This window comes from Engystomops pustulosus, chromosome 1 (genome assembly GCF_040894005.1).
Source record: "Engystomops pustulosus chromosome 1, aEngPut4.maternal, whole genome shotgun sequence".
NCBI classification, from domain to species: Eukaryota; Metazoa; Chordata; class Amphibia; order Anura; family Leptodactylidae; genus Engystomops; species Engystomops pustulosus.
Window position 1 is genome coordinate 272,479,148 of NC_092411.1, and position 19,893 is coordinate 272,499,040.

The 19,893-nt window shown below is 42.5% G+C and overlaps 1 protein-coding gene across 5 annotated transcripts in view; it reads right to left on the reverse strand.

Moving 5' to 3' along the window:
- Positions 1–14,900, reverse strand: part of FGFR3 (fibroblast growth factor receptor 3) — a 62,902-nt gene extending 48,002 nt beyond the window's left edge. For 4 of the 5 annotated variants that reach the window (XM_072126222.1, XM_072126221.1, XM_072126220.1 and 1 more), the window contains exons 1-2: positions 14,815–14,900; positions 13,020–13,270 (exon numbers count right to left, since the gene is read on the reverse strand). In XM_072126222.1, the coding sequence (XP_071982323.1) occupies positions 13,020–13,191 (172 nt within the window). In that variant the 5' untranslated portion in view covers positions 13,192–13,270; positions 14,815–14,900. Of the gene's footprint in view, positions 1–13,019; positions 13,271–14,705; positions 14,786–14,814 lie in introns of those variants that run through there. The other variant, XM_072126219.1, reaches the window with a different exon arrangement.
- Positions 14,901–19,893: the final 4,993 nt, after the last annotated feature.

The following is a 19,893-nucleotide window of genomic DNA, read 5'->3' on the forward strand; positions in this document are numbered from 1 at the left end:
GGTGTGGAGGAGAGGAAGAATGCATGCGGCTCAACCAGAGGCACACACAGGCTGCAGCATTGCCCTCCCTCGGTACTCACCACACACTGCTGGCAGGGAGCCAGGTAATGTGAAAAAAGTTTTAGAAAGTACTGAAGAATTCTGACAAAGGCTTTTTCAAATCAGCACAGCATAGGCTATCAGAACCTATCACAAACTATAATTGACTTTGCTGGTGACAAGAACACAAATGGAAAAATTATATACTGCGTAACATCTCCAGAGTGGGTGGAGCATAACAAAGGGCCTATAGGTCAACCTCCTCAAAGTGTAATACATTAGGTTAGATATAAACAAACTGTAACCAGTTGCGCAAAGCAAACAATCATCACTCTGCTTTCATTTCTATTATTACCTTTTGAAAATGAAAGCTATGCTTTGATTGGCCGCAATGGGTACTAGATGTAAACCAATGCTAATCCTTCCCCGATGAACATACAAGAACCCATAACAGCAGATTGGCTGCCATAAACTTGTTCATTGTGATGTACAGCAGCAACAATATATGAACACCAATCTCTCAACAGTTTATCCAGAGCGCTCCTTGAAATTTACCCACAGAACAGTGCCCCTAGTGGTTGGTGTGGGAAACACAAGAGTTAAATATTGAGAATGTTGAATGTTGTAAATTTTAACATTATCTTTCGGATGGATTCCTCCAGTTGCTATAGTGATCACTTCCAGGACGCCTCTTCTTCTAATGACTGACTGTATATTTACATAGTCTTATCTTCTGGTGTGAACATAATGACATTGCGCTGCCCCACCAACTTGAGCGGGATTATCAGGGACCGAAGTGACACTTATGTTCTTATCAGCTGCAGATACCTGCGCAGGGTCTCTGCTGCTCTTCAAGTCTAGACTTTTACATGGACACTTCAGGAATTCGAGATCCTTCCGACTTTTACCCAGAGTACTTCAGGATTCCCAGATAACAAGGAACCAATTAATCTTCAAGATAACCGGCCAGGAGGCTCAGTTTCTGATTACAGCCAAGAATAGAACAGATACCTAATCAATACACTGAGCGGTTGTAAAAACCCCTTTAGAAGGAAATCTACCACGAAAATCCATCATGATAAAGCATAGATCCAGACACCGTGACTGTGGTAATATTATATTTGTTACCTATGGCCTCCTTCCTTTTAAAATCAACTTTTAAAATTATGCTTATGAGTCAGAAGGGTTCTGGTGCTGCAGCTTCATAGGCTGTTACACTGTCTTTGAGCACTTCCGCCATCCCACTGTGTGAGATTACAGTAAGTAGAGGGAGTGGGGTAAGGTTGAAACAGGGAGAGGATCTGGTAACACCCCCCAGGGCCCCTCTGTCTCATTAGCATGATTTTAAAAGTTGATTTAAAAAGGAAGGAGGCAATGGATAACAAATATAAGAGGCTTACTACAGTTACAATGCCCCTGGTTGATCATCATGGATTTTGTTGGTAGATTTCCTTTCCCCTCTCCGATTATTTTCATTTAATTCAAGAAACAACCCCCCCCCCCCCCTCCACTCGCCTCTATCCGATTTACTACTTCTATCTTTTATTCAGGTCTCAATCTGGAGGATTTAATATTAATATACAATGTCATTCTTCATTTGTCCTGCAGGGGCAATATAGAAAAAAAACATTTGCTGATATTTTAAAACAATATTGGACTGGCCCACCGGAGAATCAGAGGATCCTCCGGTGGGCCCAGACTACAATCCTTACTCTTGACCCGAGAGTAGAAGACAACCTAATTTCTAGTAGGGTCCACTTCCTCAGATGATAAAGGGTGGGCCCAAAAATCTCGTCGGTTTCAAACAGAAAATAATTTGGGTTTGACTCCTGGAGTACACAAAAATCTTTTTTTTTAACCCCAAAAATGTTTTGCTTAGTAGTGAGGTGTCTTACCAAAGACCTATCCGTCCCGGGACTAATCCTCTACACACTGTATCCCCCATTACTTAGTAAATTAAGGAGAAGACGGGATCAGCACCACCTTCTAGGATTTCAGAAAATTCACTAAAAAAAAAAAAAAAAAAAACTTTATACACCACCCCACCCTTCCATGTGAACCAAGTATCTCCGACATGCGGAAGAATGGGAATCACATCCACAGGGTCCCACAAATCAGCGGGGTCACAGATAACTGCACAAGATTTTCCATGCCTTCTACCGGAGGAGAAAGGTCTCTCAGAGACAATTATCTTCTTAGAAGCAATTATTGGCTCAAAACAGAAGATAACGCTCAAGGACATATCACAACAAAATGGACAGAAAATAAAAACTTTGTAATTCTTTTTTAAACATGCCCGTGGGAAACTTTCGCTAGGTATTTCACAAGACGCTTACTCAAGGTTTCCTACCTCAGGGATAAATATCTTACTGGATGGATTTTTCCTTACGTATCCAAAGGATTTCCAAATAGGTGGATTAAAAAAAAAATGTAAAAAAAATAAATAAATTATAAAATATTTTTTTTAAAACAATTACAGGTGATCTCTGACTTACAGACGACCCCTAGTTACAGACGAACCTCTCTGCCCACTATGACCTCTGGTGAAGTCTCTGAAAGTTACTTTAGTCCCACCCAGGCTGCAATGATCAGCTGTAAAGCATCTGTAATGAAGCTTTATTGATAATCCTTGTTCCCATCACAGCGCGAAATTTTAAAAATGTAGTTGTCAAAAGGGACAAAAAATAAATTTGTCTACTGTTGCAATCATAAAGTATACCAATTTCGACTTACATACAAAATTCAACTTAAGAACAAATCTTGTACGTAACCTGGGGACTGCTTGTATTAAATTGTGTAAAAAAAAAAATTAATAATAATAATCAGTAGTAAGTACTGAGTAGTGATACTCCAGGTGTAGACCATTAAGACTAGTGAAAAAAAAAAAAGATTATAAAACACAAAATGAGCCTGAGGGGCTCCAGGTTTCATTAACCTATGTAGCCTGGAGCCCATCAGTCTCATTTGCATAATTGTAATTTATTTTTTTTTTTTTTTTTGGCAAAAAACAGGGAATAAGAAGCTAAAAGAAGAGCAGTGAGTATGCTTGGTTTACAATCTTTCATCCTGGTGGTAGATTTACTTTAAGATGTAGTTCAAAATTTGTACATGATTAATTTCAGGTAGTGAAAGGTTTTTCGGGTATGAGGCAGCCAGTGTCATTTTACAGCCCTTCACATGAATTTTGGGGTCCCGTATGATGGGCACCTGAATTCATACAAGTTTATAACTCATACATTATTAAGGTGGCAGCTATTTTTTCCTTTAGTGCCCGTGAAACCAGGACACTTTTCCCATAAAGTGCAGTGGCTTCCTATAAAAATTAGTCATAGGGCAGAGAATTGGACAGAGGAGCTCTTCTTACCCAGGAGTCAGCGTTTACTGGCATTAATGGACCCTGTGACATCACTGCCATATCACACCGGGCTTCTAAATCCTCAGTAGGAAGGTATTGAGCGGGTACTAAGCCGAGGGCACCCATAACCCCCCCCCCTGGCTAAACTCTCCAGGGCAGAGAACTGCACATGTTCTCTTGGCACAAACCTGTAATAAGTTACAACTACCTGCATATTACGCCCTAGTGATTTACAATGCAGTGGAACATGCGAGATCCAACATGTAGTAAATTTATTTGGTTTTCAGGGGGAGCTCTAGACAGGTGCAGAGAGGAATGAGATATCCACGTGCAGAGCCTGGTCATAGTACACATAAGTATATACTAAAAAACTAATGATCTTTAATGTTTCAGTCACAGCTTAAGAGGAAAAAAAAAAAAAAGGTCCAGCCCCTCCCATCACAGAGCGACAACGTGAAGGCAAAAAGACGGCAACTACAGACCTTCTGCCTACAGTAGGAAGCCCTGCTTAAAAAGTTTAACATAACTTTGTTGATTTCCTGATTTCTCTCCACCATCGTCCTTATTTTTGGAGAGCCATTTTTAGCACCCCCACAGTCCCCACAGAGCATAGTACATACACTGCCAACGTGTTTTTGTATAAAAAATTGGTTTTACAGAAAAAAAGATATGTTATATTGTACCTTTTATTAGCATCTGCTGTGTGACTAGGCAGTTGCCCAATAGGAGGGGCTGGAAAGGAGCAGTTCCCCCCCACCCTTGGGAAACATGTGACCTTTTCAAATATATGAATAACTCCCCTCACTCGGGATTGGCTGTAGAGGAGCAGGGGGCGTCGCTAAGCACAGTGATGGGTGTTTTCATATATTTGAAAAGGTCACATGGAGGAGCTGTTCTCCAAGGGTGGGGGGGAACTGCTCCTTTCCAGACCCTCCCATTCGGCAACTGCCTAGTCACACAGCAGATGCTAATGATAGGTACAATATAATATATCTTTTTTTTCTGTAAAACCTATTTTTAATACAAAAAAACACTTTGGCAGTGTATGTACTATGCTCTGTAGGGACTGGGGGAGTGCTAAAAATGGGTCTCCTGGTGACAGGTTCCCTTTAAATAATGTTTCAAAGATTCATTCATTCTATAGACAAGAGTTAAGTGATGAAAAATCTGGACCACGTTGCGATAGCTGATTAGATGTTTACTGCTGGTGTCCCCTTTAACCATGAATGAATGTAATTGGTTGACAGGAAGTCTACAAAATCCCTATCAAGTTGCTACTTGATTGAACATGAGAAAAGATTCCTCATAGGAGTGAAACTTCTATACATTAAGACTTACAGAGGTCCAAATGTTCTAGAACCACCTAATAAAGCAACGTCCTGGGTATAGAGGACCCGTCTATAACAGAACTATATAAATGTATAATAGTGAAGACATTGTTAATATGTTGGGTTTTTCCAATAAGGCACAGAGCGATTAAAGTTCTCCACAAGGACCCGAGCTGGAGGAATCTGTCAGACGTGGCTTGTACTAAATGTTCTCTAGATACTTACTTTCCAATAACACAAGATTATGGGATAATATTAAGACCATAAAATGATGGAAAATAAAAATAGCCAAGCGGAGGTACACGGCAGACGTGTCCAGAGCTGGGGGGCTCTGTAATAAATGGATGAAGCCGGGCAGAGGAGAGATAAAAGTTCTCTGGAACCGTAAGGACCACTTTAGTTTCCTGAGGAGATGATCTATAAGTAACCCCTGTGTTTTGTTGTGGCGCTGTCATCTTTAGATGTCATCACAACAACTATCACTCTCATAAATTACTTGCTACACAAAGGGGCTCATTTACTAAGGGTCTGCGGACCGCACAAACGTAGGATATTCCGGCGATTACGGTTCTGCGCCGCATTTAAAAGTACATTGTGCCGCATGCGATCGGATTTTGGTGCAAACTTTCATGCGACAGAAATTGGGGGCGGGTTGATGGACGGTCAGACGGATTCGGACAATGCGCAGGATTAAACATTCAAAATTGCGTCGCAAGCCGAGCATTTACATGCACCGGGAAGAAGATGGTGAACTCCGGCGGACCTGAGCGGGGAAAGCGACACAAGCAGGAAATTGGACGCACGATCTTAGTGAATCGCGGCAGATCCGAATCCTCGTCGGACAACGCACCTCGGGGATCGTGACAAAAGTGTTTAAAAGTATAGTGTAATGTTTAGGTAGAGGACTTTACAAGTAAAGGTAGATCCTCATCTCTTATTCTTAAAGTGGAAAGTTGTTACAATGAAAATAAGACCTCATGCAGAAGAACGTATGCTCGCCCGGGCCGTTACCTGGTTACCTGAGATCTTATCGCCCCTTCCCCTCTCCATTGAAAGTCGCCCAGTCACCGCAACGTAACTGGGTGCAATAGGGGGCCGCGATCCTCACGGTCTTCTTAACGTTCGTCTACAAGAGGCCTAACTCTCTCTGTTGGACTTTCCTGTCTGAACAGCCCATTAAATTTAAATTGGCATGGTGTAATACCCTACATAACCTGTGGGAGTGCTGCAGGGAAATAGAACACTCATCCACCTCCCCCCTAACAGAATGCAGACCTTTCTGATCATGGAACTCTACTAACAAGTAGAGACTGGATAGTAAAGAACCCCTTTACTATATCACTAAATATAATTAAGAGACACTAGTCAATTTTTAGACCATTTTTTTTATGTAGTCTCTACCTAGCGAAGGTACAAAAAATTATTATACATATGTGTACTAATAAAATGTAATAGTGCCCCCTGCAGTCTTATGGGGCAGTTACTCCGCGTTTTTATACAGAACTCCGAGCATTCGCATCCAGTTAAGTGAATATAATACTCATTGGCACAGGGGGCCCCTGATACACCCCTCCCCCCGTATTTATTCTATCTTGAATAGAGTGACGGCTATCTGGAGGCTGTAGAAAGAGTCCTCTGACCTGACTAATCATCTCTGCCATAGCCAATGAGCGGATTACACATTCAAACACCCTCCTGCAACTTCGACTCATTCATAAAAACGTGGAAAGAAGGAAGGAGAGTGAAAAAAAAAGAAAAATAACATTGTTCTGAGGAAAAGGAGGGGATAAAAAAAAAAGTGTTTTTGGCTTGGATTCTATTGAATAATAACCCCACCATCTGCCTTCCTCTTACTAGTAGTAGGAGGCTTCCCTGCGGGGATGTGAAAGTGTACACCGCTTCTATATAGTCTAATGGGCATCATTCATATTAGCAAACATGCACATACCTCCAGCATGCCTGCCCTTCAATGCGTGTTTTATGTAGCCCACGACGCCAGCACAAAGCAGTAGCTGTTACCTCGCCCGCCGCCCCGTGTGCAGAATTAGCTCACTAGGGGGAAAAAAAAAATCCTTCCAAGACGCTTTTATGGAAAATCAGGGCTTAGGCTGTTAACGTAAAATCTACAGAACAACAAGCGCCACTAATGAGCTAATAACACATGGACCATTGCACTAAGAGAGTCCTCCTTTCATAGTCTACAACTTATATGGGGGGTTGGGGGGAGAAGGGGTCTTTGTGAGGTGTAGCAAAGTTTTTCTATGACCCTACAAGACTTGCGTCTCCTTACAGTACAACCTATGCCTGGACCCCGTTGATCTCTAGATTAGCCAGACTGATTGGGTGGTCCATAGATGGGTGCGAATATAGATCTAAATTTGAAGGAAACGGTTCGTTCAAATTAGAAAAAGATGGACGATTTTTTCTAGAAACTCATGAAATAACTATTCCTCCTTTAATTAAAGAACACTTGGCTGAACTGCAATACTACGCACAACCTGTGGGCAGGGGTGGCGCTGTTGTTTGAGACTGGTCAGACCTTATGTTGTGATTGATGGATAATCCATTTATATGGTTTGATTTTTGACTCCTTGAAGGGGCCTATGAGAGAAACTTATTGTACCTAACCGACAGGATGGAGGGGTGGATAAGCTTTAGACCCCACAGAGACTGAAAAAATGACTTAATCCCTTTAACTAATAAGAATAATTGAAACCCTAATACTGCCGTAAAATTCAGCCCAAATGCTATTATCTCTTTAAAGGTAAGTATTGCCCGAGGTTAAGGGGGCAATGAAATTTGGATTCTCTATCCGTGCCTCAGCTTCACACAGAGGAATTAAGCAGAAAAAAACATGGGCGCATTCATGTGAACAGTCTCAAAGAAACAGACGATTGAAATCCAATCACAGCACAGCTTTCATTTTTCAAATGCCTCTTCAGGTATGCTAGCTGCGCTGTGATTGGTTGCTATGGTCAACAAAGACTGTCTGAAAAACATGGCTGCTTTTACCCCTTATTTTTCTTCATACTGACCGTAGTATGTGGTGATATTGAATGAATATTGAGATGAAGGGAACTTAGATGCAATACCACACACACTACCCATGGTCAGAGGGCAGCCATGTTTATTTTAACCCCGGACAACCCCTTTAAGCCCAAATTATGGACTGGGTCAATAAGACACCTCATTATTAGTTACCGGACTACTATAAAATGGTGTTATATATCATAACAAGCTTTAGTGTTACCGTGTACGTCAGTGACATCATCAACCAGGAGAATGTATATAACAAATGTATATACATTTGATGAGAATGTATATAACAAATCTTATGACCCTAATTTGCCAAATATCTACTAATGGTGGGTGGACGGTGCACTAGATGGCCCGACAATTTTGTATAAATTAAGAATAAAGATGGCCGCCGATACGATTTTCAGTGACCGCTTGTTTATACTCCCCTGTGTGCTCTCCAGCATAGATATAAACACAATCTGTGCGGCGCGCAGCTCTGCTACATCACGTAGCAACACCAATTTCTTACAGTGAAGAAACGCCCGAGCGCCATCCATCTCGCTGGAATTTAGCAGCACTTATATCACAATTTCTACTGCGCTGCGTTAACCCGTCACTACCCGCCTGCAGAGCTGTCGCTCAGGCTCTCGTACAGAGAGCTGGAAAGATAAGCAGAGGTCTGGTGGTGCTGCCACGTGTTGTATGTCTCCCCGGATCAAGGAGGCCTCTTATGTCTATAGAATGTTCCGAGCTTGGGCTGAGACAGGAAGGGTTGTCATAGGGATAACCAAGTCGCTGCCATCTCCACTAAAACGTATATTTGAGTCAATTGTTGCATTGCTCATGTGTAGAAGAATAACTATGTTATGTATTATTCCTCTGTTATTCCTCCTGGAAATGTAAAAGCAGAGTGGTTATAGTTGGGAGCAGAGTGGTTATAGTTGGGGGGTGGGGGTGACCTAATTACTGGACAAGTGGAAAGGAAACACCTTTGTATTAAAGGGGTTGTCCAAGATTACAAGATTAGAAATCTATGAGTGCCATCTCTAAAAAAAATAGCTTGACACCTGTCCTTGGGTTGTTTTTGGTATTTCACAGCTACAATGAGGTGAATGGGGCTTCAAGCAACACCTAACACAACCTGCAAAAAGGTGGCGCACCATTTAAGAAAACAACCCCTTTAAGTTCTCAGAGAATGACACAGAACTATAACAAAATATGCTCTGGAGGAGGGAATAGAATCCTGTATCAAGCATTTGGGACATAAAGATTTGATTATTTATCAATTTTTTGTTAAATGGCAGCAGATCGTCAAAGGCAGAACTACAACACCCATCATGGAAAGGACCAGAGGTTGGAGATCACTACCATATAATAGAATTACTTTTATAGGTATACGTACTACAAACCACAGGTAACTTCATGACTGACGATCACTTATCTATCTACAACTACAACTCCCAGCACAGACACCTGTGTACATGACTGAGTAGGATGGGAGTTGTAGTCCTCATATGATCTACATAAGATCTAGAGAATATTGAGGTGAAAATCCGTATGAGGATTTTCTATGGAGGTAATTGCACTATAGGCTTGAGATCCAGGAAGACAATGAAGGAGTCGGCGGAGAGATCACATCATACGGAATAAAAATTAAGATTATTACAAATGTTGGGGGAGGGGGGGGGTGTAATATTCTGCGTTAAGTGTTCGTCTCACTAGACAGTAATTACTCTTTCTTCACATAGATTCTGGCAGGATTACTTTCTCTGGCAGACAATAGAGACAGGTTATTTCATGACAGCGCTGTCTGTCATTCTCTCTGTGCACGTATAAAAAAAAAACAGGCAATGCACCATAACTCCATGGTCATAATTAACCAAAAAAGAAATGCAGAAGTAGCAGTGCCAAGTCAGCACTGGCCAGGCACAGCAGAGATGGGTCGGTATGGATTCCATATATGTAGCTATGATTATTGACTGAGTGTATGCCTAGAGATTAGATAGAGTCAAACGCAGCAGAGCTGAGAAGGATAAGATGCAGCAGAGCTGAGAAGGATAAGATGCAGCAGAGCTGAGAAGGATAAGGGTGATGCCACACATGGCGTTTTAAAACCGTTTTAGTCCGTTTTTAAGCAATCCGTTAAAAAAATGCATCCGTTTTTTAAAAATGCATGCATTTTTTAACAGGTTTTCTAAATTTGTGCAATCAAAAACGGATGCGTTTCCAAAAACGCATGCATTTTTAAAAAACGGATGCGTTTTTTAACGCATGGGTTTTTAACGGACTGCTTAAAAATGGACCGAAAACAGTTTCAAAAAATGTGTGGCATCACCTTTAGATGCAGCAGAGCTGAGAAGGATGAGATGCAGCAGAGCTGAGAAGGATGAGATGCAGCAGAGCTGAGAAGGATGAGATGCAGCAGAGCTGAGAAGGATGAGATGCAGCAGAGCTGAGAAGGATGAGGTGCAGCAGAGCTGAGAAGGATAAGGTGCAGCAGAGCTGAGAAGGATAAGGTGCAGCAGAGCTGAGAAGGATAAGGTGCAGCAGAGCTGAGAAGGATAAGGTGCAGCAGAGCTGAGAAGGATAAGGTGCAGCAGAGCAAAACTGGACATATGCAGCAGAGCTTAGAAGGATAAGATTCAGCAGAGAAGGAAGCATAGATGCCGCCGAGCAGAGAAGGATAAGACGAAGCAGAGCCGAGCTGGATAAGACACAGCATTGCTGTGTTAGTCATTGATTTTAGTCAATGAAAGACAATTATTAGACATCAAGAACATAGGACCTAGGTGCACAATAAAAAATGAAGGGTCACATGGGCCCCTAAGTCGCTTAGTCAGTCAGATAGCATTCCACAGCTCATATCCATCTTCAATTAAATGAAAGCAATAGATAAGTTCCACGCCAACAAGATAATAGTAATAATATGACCAATAAACCACATTATACTTAAAAACACATAGCAAACTCATATTCACTACACACAGCTCCGTGTTGGAACTTTCTTCAGGAACTTTCTTCAGGGCCACAAGTGGCTCATCCACTATATAAAAACCAAAGGCACCTTACAAGGAATCTCCCAAATCACGACATGCAGCAGTCTGACAACATACACTTATAATGTGAATGTAGCAGCGTTCACTTTGTCATTTGTCACAAGTGTTATCTATGATTGTAGGTGTGCCGAGTTTGTCATTGGCCATGTTATCTTTCATAGCACTTATTAATTTGAAGAGAGATAGCAGCAGCTAGGTGTAATTTTACATAGGACTGCACAGTACTCTATTGCATTATTTACATAGAGAGGGATCACCATGTGGCTTTCCATAGGACTGCAGCCAAACATCTGTTCTCAATCCTTACAGATGTGATTAACATATTTATGGTTTTACATAGGACTACATTCTACCGTGACACAAGATCATATCTTCATGGTGCTTTACATGCGACAGCAGGTCCTAGAATGATCCGAATATTCATAAATGTATGATCACAAGTTGTTTGTGGATTTGCAGGTAAGTTATACATTGTTAATTCTGCTGTAAACTGATGTGACACATTCAAAACTTCTACATCTATCTAGATATTTAGAATCTATCCTGTAGGACAGTAGTAACAAACTCATTACTACTACATCCTAATTTTTCTTGTTATTTTGAATCTGTCCTATAGAACTGTAGTCACAAACTCGGCTCTACTACATCTATCTCGATACTTAAAATGTATCCTATAAGACACTAGTTTCAAACTTACCTCTGCCACATCTCCATCTAACCTTAAGATAGTAGTTACAAACTCGGCACTACTACTTCTACATCCTCCTAGATATTTATAACCTATCCTATAAGACAGTAGTTACAAACTCAGCTCTACACCACCTACATTTATCTACATATTAAGAATCTATTCTATAAGAAAGTAGTTACAAACTCAGCACTGCTACATCAACAGCCATCTAGTTATATTTTTAACTTATATAAAGTGTAGTACCGAACATCTCTCTAGATTTATATATACAATATCAGGTTTAGACAAACTCAGCACTGCTACATATTCATGTATATTATACCATTTCATACCACTAGTGCAAAAACTCAGATAAACATTAATGTAGCAGAGCTGAGTTTGTTACTACTGTTTTATAGGCCAGAAAGGTATACATTTATAGTTAGACATGTTGATGCAGCAGTGCTGGGTCTGTTACATGGCACCACTAAAGTTAGAAATATAAGGCCAGATAGATGTAAATGATGGAGCAGAGCTATTAATGTATCACCTATGATATAACACAGCAGTAACAAGCTCAGCACTACTACATGTACACATTTCTGGCAACTATTTATAACCAGTCTAACCTATAAAACTTCAGTAACAAACTCTTTTTGCTACATTTGGATATACAACCTGAGCTCTGCTTCATTGTATCCCGAACAAACCATGCTTAACCTATAGCACCGTAGTGAAATCAACTAGATATACCTTGATGAAGCAGTGCTGAGTTTGTCACTACCGTTTTCTAGGTTAGGCAGGTTGTAGATTTGGAGCTAGAAATGTGTCAATGTAGCAGAGTTGAGTTTGTCAGTCCAGTATTGCTAAATTTAAAAATACAAAGCTAGGCAGACATTAATGTAGCAATGTATCTATAATATTACCTTCCGTCTAATATTATAAATACATTGCTACAGTAACGTCTGCCTAGCATGCATTTTGAAAACGAGAAACGGCAAACTCAGCTCTGCTACATCTACATAGCTCTAGCTATACATTTATAACTTGTCTATCCTATCATGTAGGTGTTATACTGCCCACATTAACTCTTTTATAACCACCCCTACAATAACAAGGTGATTACCGCCATAATACAATCAAGCCCCCACAATCATGACCCCTTTTGATGTGCAGTGCCCCCCTACCAGCTGTGCATGTATTGTACAGCACTGTACACACATTAGGGCCTCTCAATAAACAAACAACCTCGGCATGGGATGCAAGCTAACCCTACAGCACCAAAAGAGTTAATCTGCAAGTCAACTAGCCCAGTGATTAATTAGCCTTCCCAAACAATGTCCCCCCTGCTAAGCGCCCATAGTGCCAGCCAGAGACAAGATGCAAATTCTGCATTTCTCATGAGAAGCTGGAGGGGTGGGCAGAATCTATAGGCATCAGGCATGAGAACCCCGCTCTGCCCTCCCCACTCTGCCCATTGAAAGTGACGACGCTGTCATGGGCAGGCAAACATGTTCATGTTTGCGAAACCAAGGGTGGATCTGACTCCTTACCTGCGGGTTTTCTATCTGGTTTGTCCTCTTCTGGCTGTGTAACTGGCAGCCTGGCAGCTGGCACTCCGCTCACCGTCACCAGGAATAAGCAGAGTGTGCACCACACGGTGACCATTCCCACTAGTATCCCTCTGCACGGGGATAACCTGCAGCCCCCTCCAGCCTCAGGCATCCTCCGCTGGCATACTTTGCTCCGCTGGGCTCAGCACTGTAATCCAGGCACTGATCTCCTTGACCAAGGAAGCGACGACCTAGGGAAAGCAGAAGGAAAGAGTTAACTTTACAGTTATGGTAAATGTGCTACATCTCCTCTCCATTACTGACTCGAAGGAATGGGAAGGGTCAATGGTCGGACTGGTTATCCTTTAAACCCCATTAATGAAGCACAGCAGGGTGGGCAGCACAGTTCTGTAATGCCCTAGTGGCCAGAGATCTGGAGCTATTGATGTTGTATCTATTTGCTACATCCTGTAGATAGATACAATGTAACCACAGAAAACATAAACAAGAAGAAACATTAGTACTGCCCAATGACCATGGCATCCTGGTATTATGGGGGTCTTATTATTAGGCAGTGAATTGTATCTATTTTCTACACTCTGCACATAGATATATTGTAGCCACAATGAAAAAAAATCTATGAACCCCCAAAGTCTTACAAATGGTAAAATTCTAGATTACTAGCCCACCGTTGCTCGGATCACTCGGTGATAAATATGGGTTCATTCCATAGACCACATAGACCATAAATTAGACTTATTAGTGGTCTGATTTACCTGTGCCCCCCCCCCATCACATGATCAGAACATCCCAAGATCTATGTCATAAGGTCCAAAATTGCCACAGGGCTTGCTCCTCACTCAGCTTCTGTCTCTCCAGCTGCTGCAAGACTACAACTCACAGCATGCCCTGACAGCCGCAAGCTACAATCACACATGTTTTCATCAGGAACACATATAATGCAATACTTTCCTTCACTGCAAGTGTGAATACGGCCATAGAACTACCAGTTGGCAAGCACTGCTATAAAGAGTGATGACAGCTCTATAGTCTATGCAGGTGACATAGACCTTGCTTATAAGTGTCCTCACTGCACACAGTCCAAGGAGTGCAAGCGAGAAACTGTGGTCCATGCTATTCTGAAGTGGGGTCCATATTATAAAAAAAATCACCCCCAAAACACTGGTCCATGCAACTCTGCAGATGGGTCCCCACTGTAAGGAAGACCCCCAGAGACATCAGGGTTTATACAATTCTGCAGAGGAGTCCTTACTGTAAGGGGGACCCCCAAAGACATCAGGGTCTATGCTATTCTGCAGAGAGTTCCTCTTAGAAATACTGGTCCATGCTAATCTGCAAAGGGGTCCTGATTATAAAAAAGAGACCCCCATAACCCAGAGGTCCCTGTAATGGGGTCTTCACTGTAATGAAGCCCCCGAGTCTCAGAGTCCATGCTATTCTGCTGAGGGGTCCTGATTATAAGAGACCCCCAGAGACACAATTCTGCAGCCCCCGCAGCTCCATGCACTGTCCAGCACAGTCCAGGCTTCTCCACTCCAATGCACAGGAGCCCAGTGACTACTCTGCACCCCTTTATGGAGTAGATCGCACCCCTTTATGCCCCCGGCTACAATGTATCACTATCTGCACATCCAGGGGGAAATCTGCAACCAACTTCATTGCAACCTGAAGTCTCTGAGATCCGATGCGATGTAGAGCAGGAGGGTCCAGCATACAAGTCCCCAGGGGTCCCACTATAGTCCATGCAGAGTATCCAGAGGTGTCCAGCACCTACCTGCTCTTCTTATAGCTCCAGAGCCTGGGGGAGCTCCGCTCCGGGCACCCAGTGCTGTCCTCCCGCCGTGCAACTACAGAGTGCCGGCCACTCCGCGCCTCCGCCCCCCTGACAGCAGCTCCAAGGGGGTGGGCGGTGTTACACGCTCTAACCACGCCTCTATGCAAATCCAACGCCGCACCGCCCCTGTACTACCAGCAACCCCGCCCCGCCGTGTAGAGTGACGTCAGCGCATCCCGCAGAACGTGTGTCTTCTCCTGAGGGAATCTGACTGGGAATTTAACCCCTTCACTCCTCCTGCTCTCCCACATAAACTGTGCACATACCATAGCACAAGCAACACGAACTCTAAACATCTCGTTTCGAAATTGTAGCGACTTGTATGAACAAATAAAGTTGTAAAAGTGATATAACGGCATGCTGGGAGCTGTAGTTCCCCCCCAAAAACTGAATGTAAACAATTTATGGTGCATATTTTTATTTTTAACACCTGAATTACCATCACACAAATTTTTGAGGGCTCCTTTGTAATACTGAATTGCATACATTTAGTTCTGATCCTGGGAAAGCTGGGTGGCAACCCATATGTCCTCTATGTTACAGTGGTGTACAAGGCAGGATAAAATTGCACTTCCTTGTGCAGTGATTTAGGATTGTAGCTGGACTTGGTGCTCTGCAGATGAGTCCTCACACTGCTCTGCTCTGAGTGACAGCTGGAGTAGGCAACTAGTAGCCTAGACCAGCTTTTACACAGGGCAGGAGGGGAAGGGTCACTTCACTGCACAGAGCTAAGAGCACAGCAGTGTGAGGACAATTCACAATTGTATAGAGGAAACGCTCAACCCTTGTAGTTTTTCATTGGGCTTGTAAAACAGTGTAATTTTTTGGTAACTTCACACTTTTTGTTCGCCTGGATTCCATATTTGGAAATTTACTTGTACGATTTACACTTATATCAACCGCTTTGATTGGAGGAGGAGAAACGTCAAAAGCTTTGTCCATGGTCCAGGATCGGGCTGTGGTCATTACATGTAATACATGAATATTGATAATGGGGACCTCATCTTCTCATACAAAGAGAAAAGTGACAGCGCCCCCAATGTATGTACCGGTATTAGGGGAAGTTTTGTGGTGAGATCTTCCAGACCCCCCCTCTGTCCATAAACCTGAGACATTAATAGTTAAAGTGCGGGGTCTGTTCACTATGAAGGATTAGGGAATATTTAAACATGTAAGAAATTAGTGAACCTTACACACAATGAATCAGGAGTGGAGCGCATCTCATTAACACTTGCATATCTCTCCATCTCTTGCCATGTGGGTATAACTTTTGTGCCCGACAGTGGCACCCATTAAAGGGAACCTGTGACCAGATTTTACCTAATGAAGCTACAAGTCCCTTCAGGTAGTAAATCTCCTCTTTTATGTGACATCTCACCCATTTACCTATAAAAAGTCTTCATCAAACTCATGTGAAAAGGAGCAGAAAAGAGTCATATTTTGCCTGAAATAAGTCACTTTTAGAGGCTGCAGGAGAAGCATCACTTCTGGTTTTATAGTACTGAAAAAAATGTTCTACTGAAGATAAGAGTCTCCTCATTCATTATTCCATCTGTGGTTCTATGAACTACAGACTCTGAGATAGAAGCAGTTCAAAATTTGGAAGAACACTGGACCTTTATCTCTAGCTTGGATTTTCAACTATGGGGCACATTTACTTACCCGTCCAGTTGACGCCGCCGATCCGGAATGTCTGACGAGGATTTGGAGCTGCCGCGATTCACTAAGATCATGCGTCCAATTTCCTGCACGTGTCGCTTCCCCGCTGAGGTCGGCCGGAGTTCACCATCTTCTTCCTGGTGCATGTGAGTTCTTATCTTGCGACACAATTTGCTTTTTTTAAATTCCGCGGTTTGTCCGAATCAGTCGGGTTGTCCGACAACACGCCCCCCGATTTGTGTCGCATGCAAGCCGATCGCATGCGCCAAAAATCCGGGGCAATTCAGCGCAAAACAGAAACAATCGCGAAACCCGACGGAAATGCGTCCAACGGACCCTTAGTAAATGTGCCCCAATGTCTTTAACTACCTGTATCTCCGGTTTGGTAGATCACAGAACCACAAGTCTGATCTGAAACATTTCTTACCATTATTATGACACCAGAAGAATGAAGGTACTATAGAACTGATGCTATGTCTAGGCAGGCTCTAAAAGTGACTCATCTCAGGGACATATAATGATTCTACTCTACACATTGTTACATTACTTTGGAGGAGTTTTTTTTTAATAGGCAAATGGTTAAGATTTCAAATTCTAGAGGGAATTCTAGAAAGGACATTTCATACCCTACATGATGGGGCTGGTGATTTAATGGGGTAAAATCTGGGGACAGGTTCCCTTTAATTCCTAGGCACGGGTATATCCATGATAAGTACACACTTCAGGAGTGTCTTTCTTTCCGGAGGACTAATTATATCAGTGCGTAATATTTATTTTAATAGTGTAATGCTTGATTTATCCTGCGGGGGCGCTGTGGCGAATAGAATGCTTACCCCAAGCTTCTGCAGAGAGTCCCAGGAGGACTCTTCTGATAAAAAACTTTCTAGAAACTTGTATTCTTCTGATCTGCTGGGCTCCAGACACCTCTTTGTAAGAAAATGGGGCAGCCCTGTGTGCTGTCTCGTATTATGGGCTTAGTGGTCATTCCGTTTTTCGATTGTTGCTTATTAGCCGCCATTACAACCAACGCTTCATCTGGTGCCAAACCTAAAATCTCCCCATAATTATAGTTTCTAATATCAGCGGATCCCTCGCTATTCTACACACTCTATCATTTATACTGCTGAGATTTCGGGCGTCTGTGTATTTGGGGAAATCTTACTCAGCACTTTTATACATATATAGTCAGTAGTAGCCAGAACAATAAGCCCCGTGTGACCACATGTGGGGCCCAGGCTTGGCCAAGCTCTGCCCTCCGGTCCTACAGAATAAATCAGATGCCTTTAAGGAATTTTCTATGTCCCACTAATACTACGGCAGGGAGGTTTTCACTTAAGAAGAACCTGTAGCCTTTGATGTTTTCTTGCAGTTTCATGTAAATGAAGCAAATTAATGAGTCTATGATATTCCCCGTTTCAGGGATGATGTATTTGAAAGCTTTTCATAATGTTAGTTTGGGGATGTTACCAGTAAGACCCTGATACTGGATCAAATTTAAAGACTTTAATGGGTTTCTTACAGGATAGGGGATCAGTGTGTGTCGAGTGATCACAAGCATAATGAATGGAGCGGTAGTATAGATTTAAGTGGTAACAGTGATCCAGTAGTCCTATAAAAGTGAATGGAGCAGTGGTCGCGCATGCGCACTACTACTCCATTCACGAGGGGCACGTGAGGACCTCAGTTCTTGAGATTGTTGTGGCTCCTATTAATTGACCCATCAGTGATCACAAGAATAAGACCTCCATGTGAATGGAGCGGTAGTATACATTTTCTATAGGAACAGTGATCCAGCAATCCTATGGTAGTGAATAGATCAGTTGTCGTGCATGCGCACTACTACTCCATTCACATGGGCACTCGTGGACCTCAGTTCTTGTGATGTGGCTCCTAATAATTTGTGCCGCCATGATCACAGGATTGGAATTATATGTGAATGGAGCGGTAGTATACATTTCAAGGGTAACAGTGATCCAGTACTAGTATAGGAGCAGTACATGGAGCAGGGGTCGTGCATGCACACTACTACTCCTTTCACATGGGGCACGTGAGGACCTCAGTTCTTGTGATTGTTGTGGCTCATAATAATTGAATCTCCAGTGATCACAGGAATAAGACCTCTGTGTGAATGGAGCAGTAGTATACATTTCTATAGGAACAGTGATCGAGCAATAGAGTGAATGGAGCAGTAGTATACATTTCTATAGGAACAGTGATCGAGCAATGGAGTGAATGGAGCAGTGGTCGTGCATGCGCACTACTGTTGTATTTACATGAGCACACAAGGACCTCAGTTTTTGTGATTGCAGTGGCTCCTAATAATTAAACCCCCAGTGATCACAATCCCATATAAGAAAATCGAGCAAAGGCTGCGCATGCACACTATTGCTGCATTATCAGAGGGCAATGAAAGGGACAATTTGTGGGACCACTCTTTAGAAGTAACATTTGCTCTTCTAAAATGACCTTGCAGATCAGGACCAACTTTGGAGGTCTGCAACTTGGAGCTTCTATCTGTGACATTGAGTCTGTTGACCTAGGAACTTTGGAGTTTCATCCTATTTCTATACAGTTGTTCTGTTTGGGTCATGTATGGGACTGTATGAATCCATTATTTGGATACCCCATGTTACATCGTAAGTAAAGAGGCATCAACAGATCCTAAGACGAGAGAACACTGTATAATAATACCTTTGTGTTTGCTATTAGCAGCAGCAGTACAGCGAAAAATGGATTCCAGGATTGTAGCTCCTCCACATGCACTGTGGGCGTGTCCTCACACTGCTGTGCTCTTAACTCACTGCATTGAAGTGCTCAAACAACCTTTTTCTTTCCTCTGGGTAACTGCTATGCAATTCTACCAGACGCCTGCAACATCTATTAGTAAGATAATAGTGTAGAGGCTGTGGAGCGTCTGAATGCAGGGAGCTAAGTGCACAGCAGTGTGAGAATATAAACTTCTATAATTTCAATTACAATTTGCAAAAATCTGTGTTTTCAAAAAAGGTCAATAAACTTCGAAGCCCCCAGTACTTAGCGATAATGTCATAAGTTGTATCTTGAGTAACTCCCTTATTTATGTTCTCTCCTTCTGCGGCCAAGTACGGGGATTTGTAGAAGTATTCATTTAAGCAACTGTCTAAACACAAACCTGCTCTGTGTTCCCTGTGTTTAAAGTTTTCACTAGAAAATGTGGCGGTATTATGGAGCGGTGGAGCGGGATGAAGGATGGCCCCTGACCCTGCTCTGGTTTATATGACAGGCTGGGGTGCAGTCGGGGGAGTTATATCCATACACACACGTGTAATTAATGTTATTTTTCTAGTAGTCATATATGTGAAGTTATCCCATCACCTACTT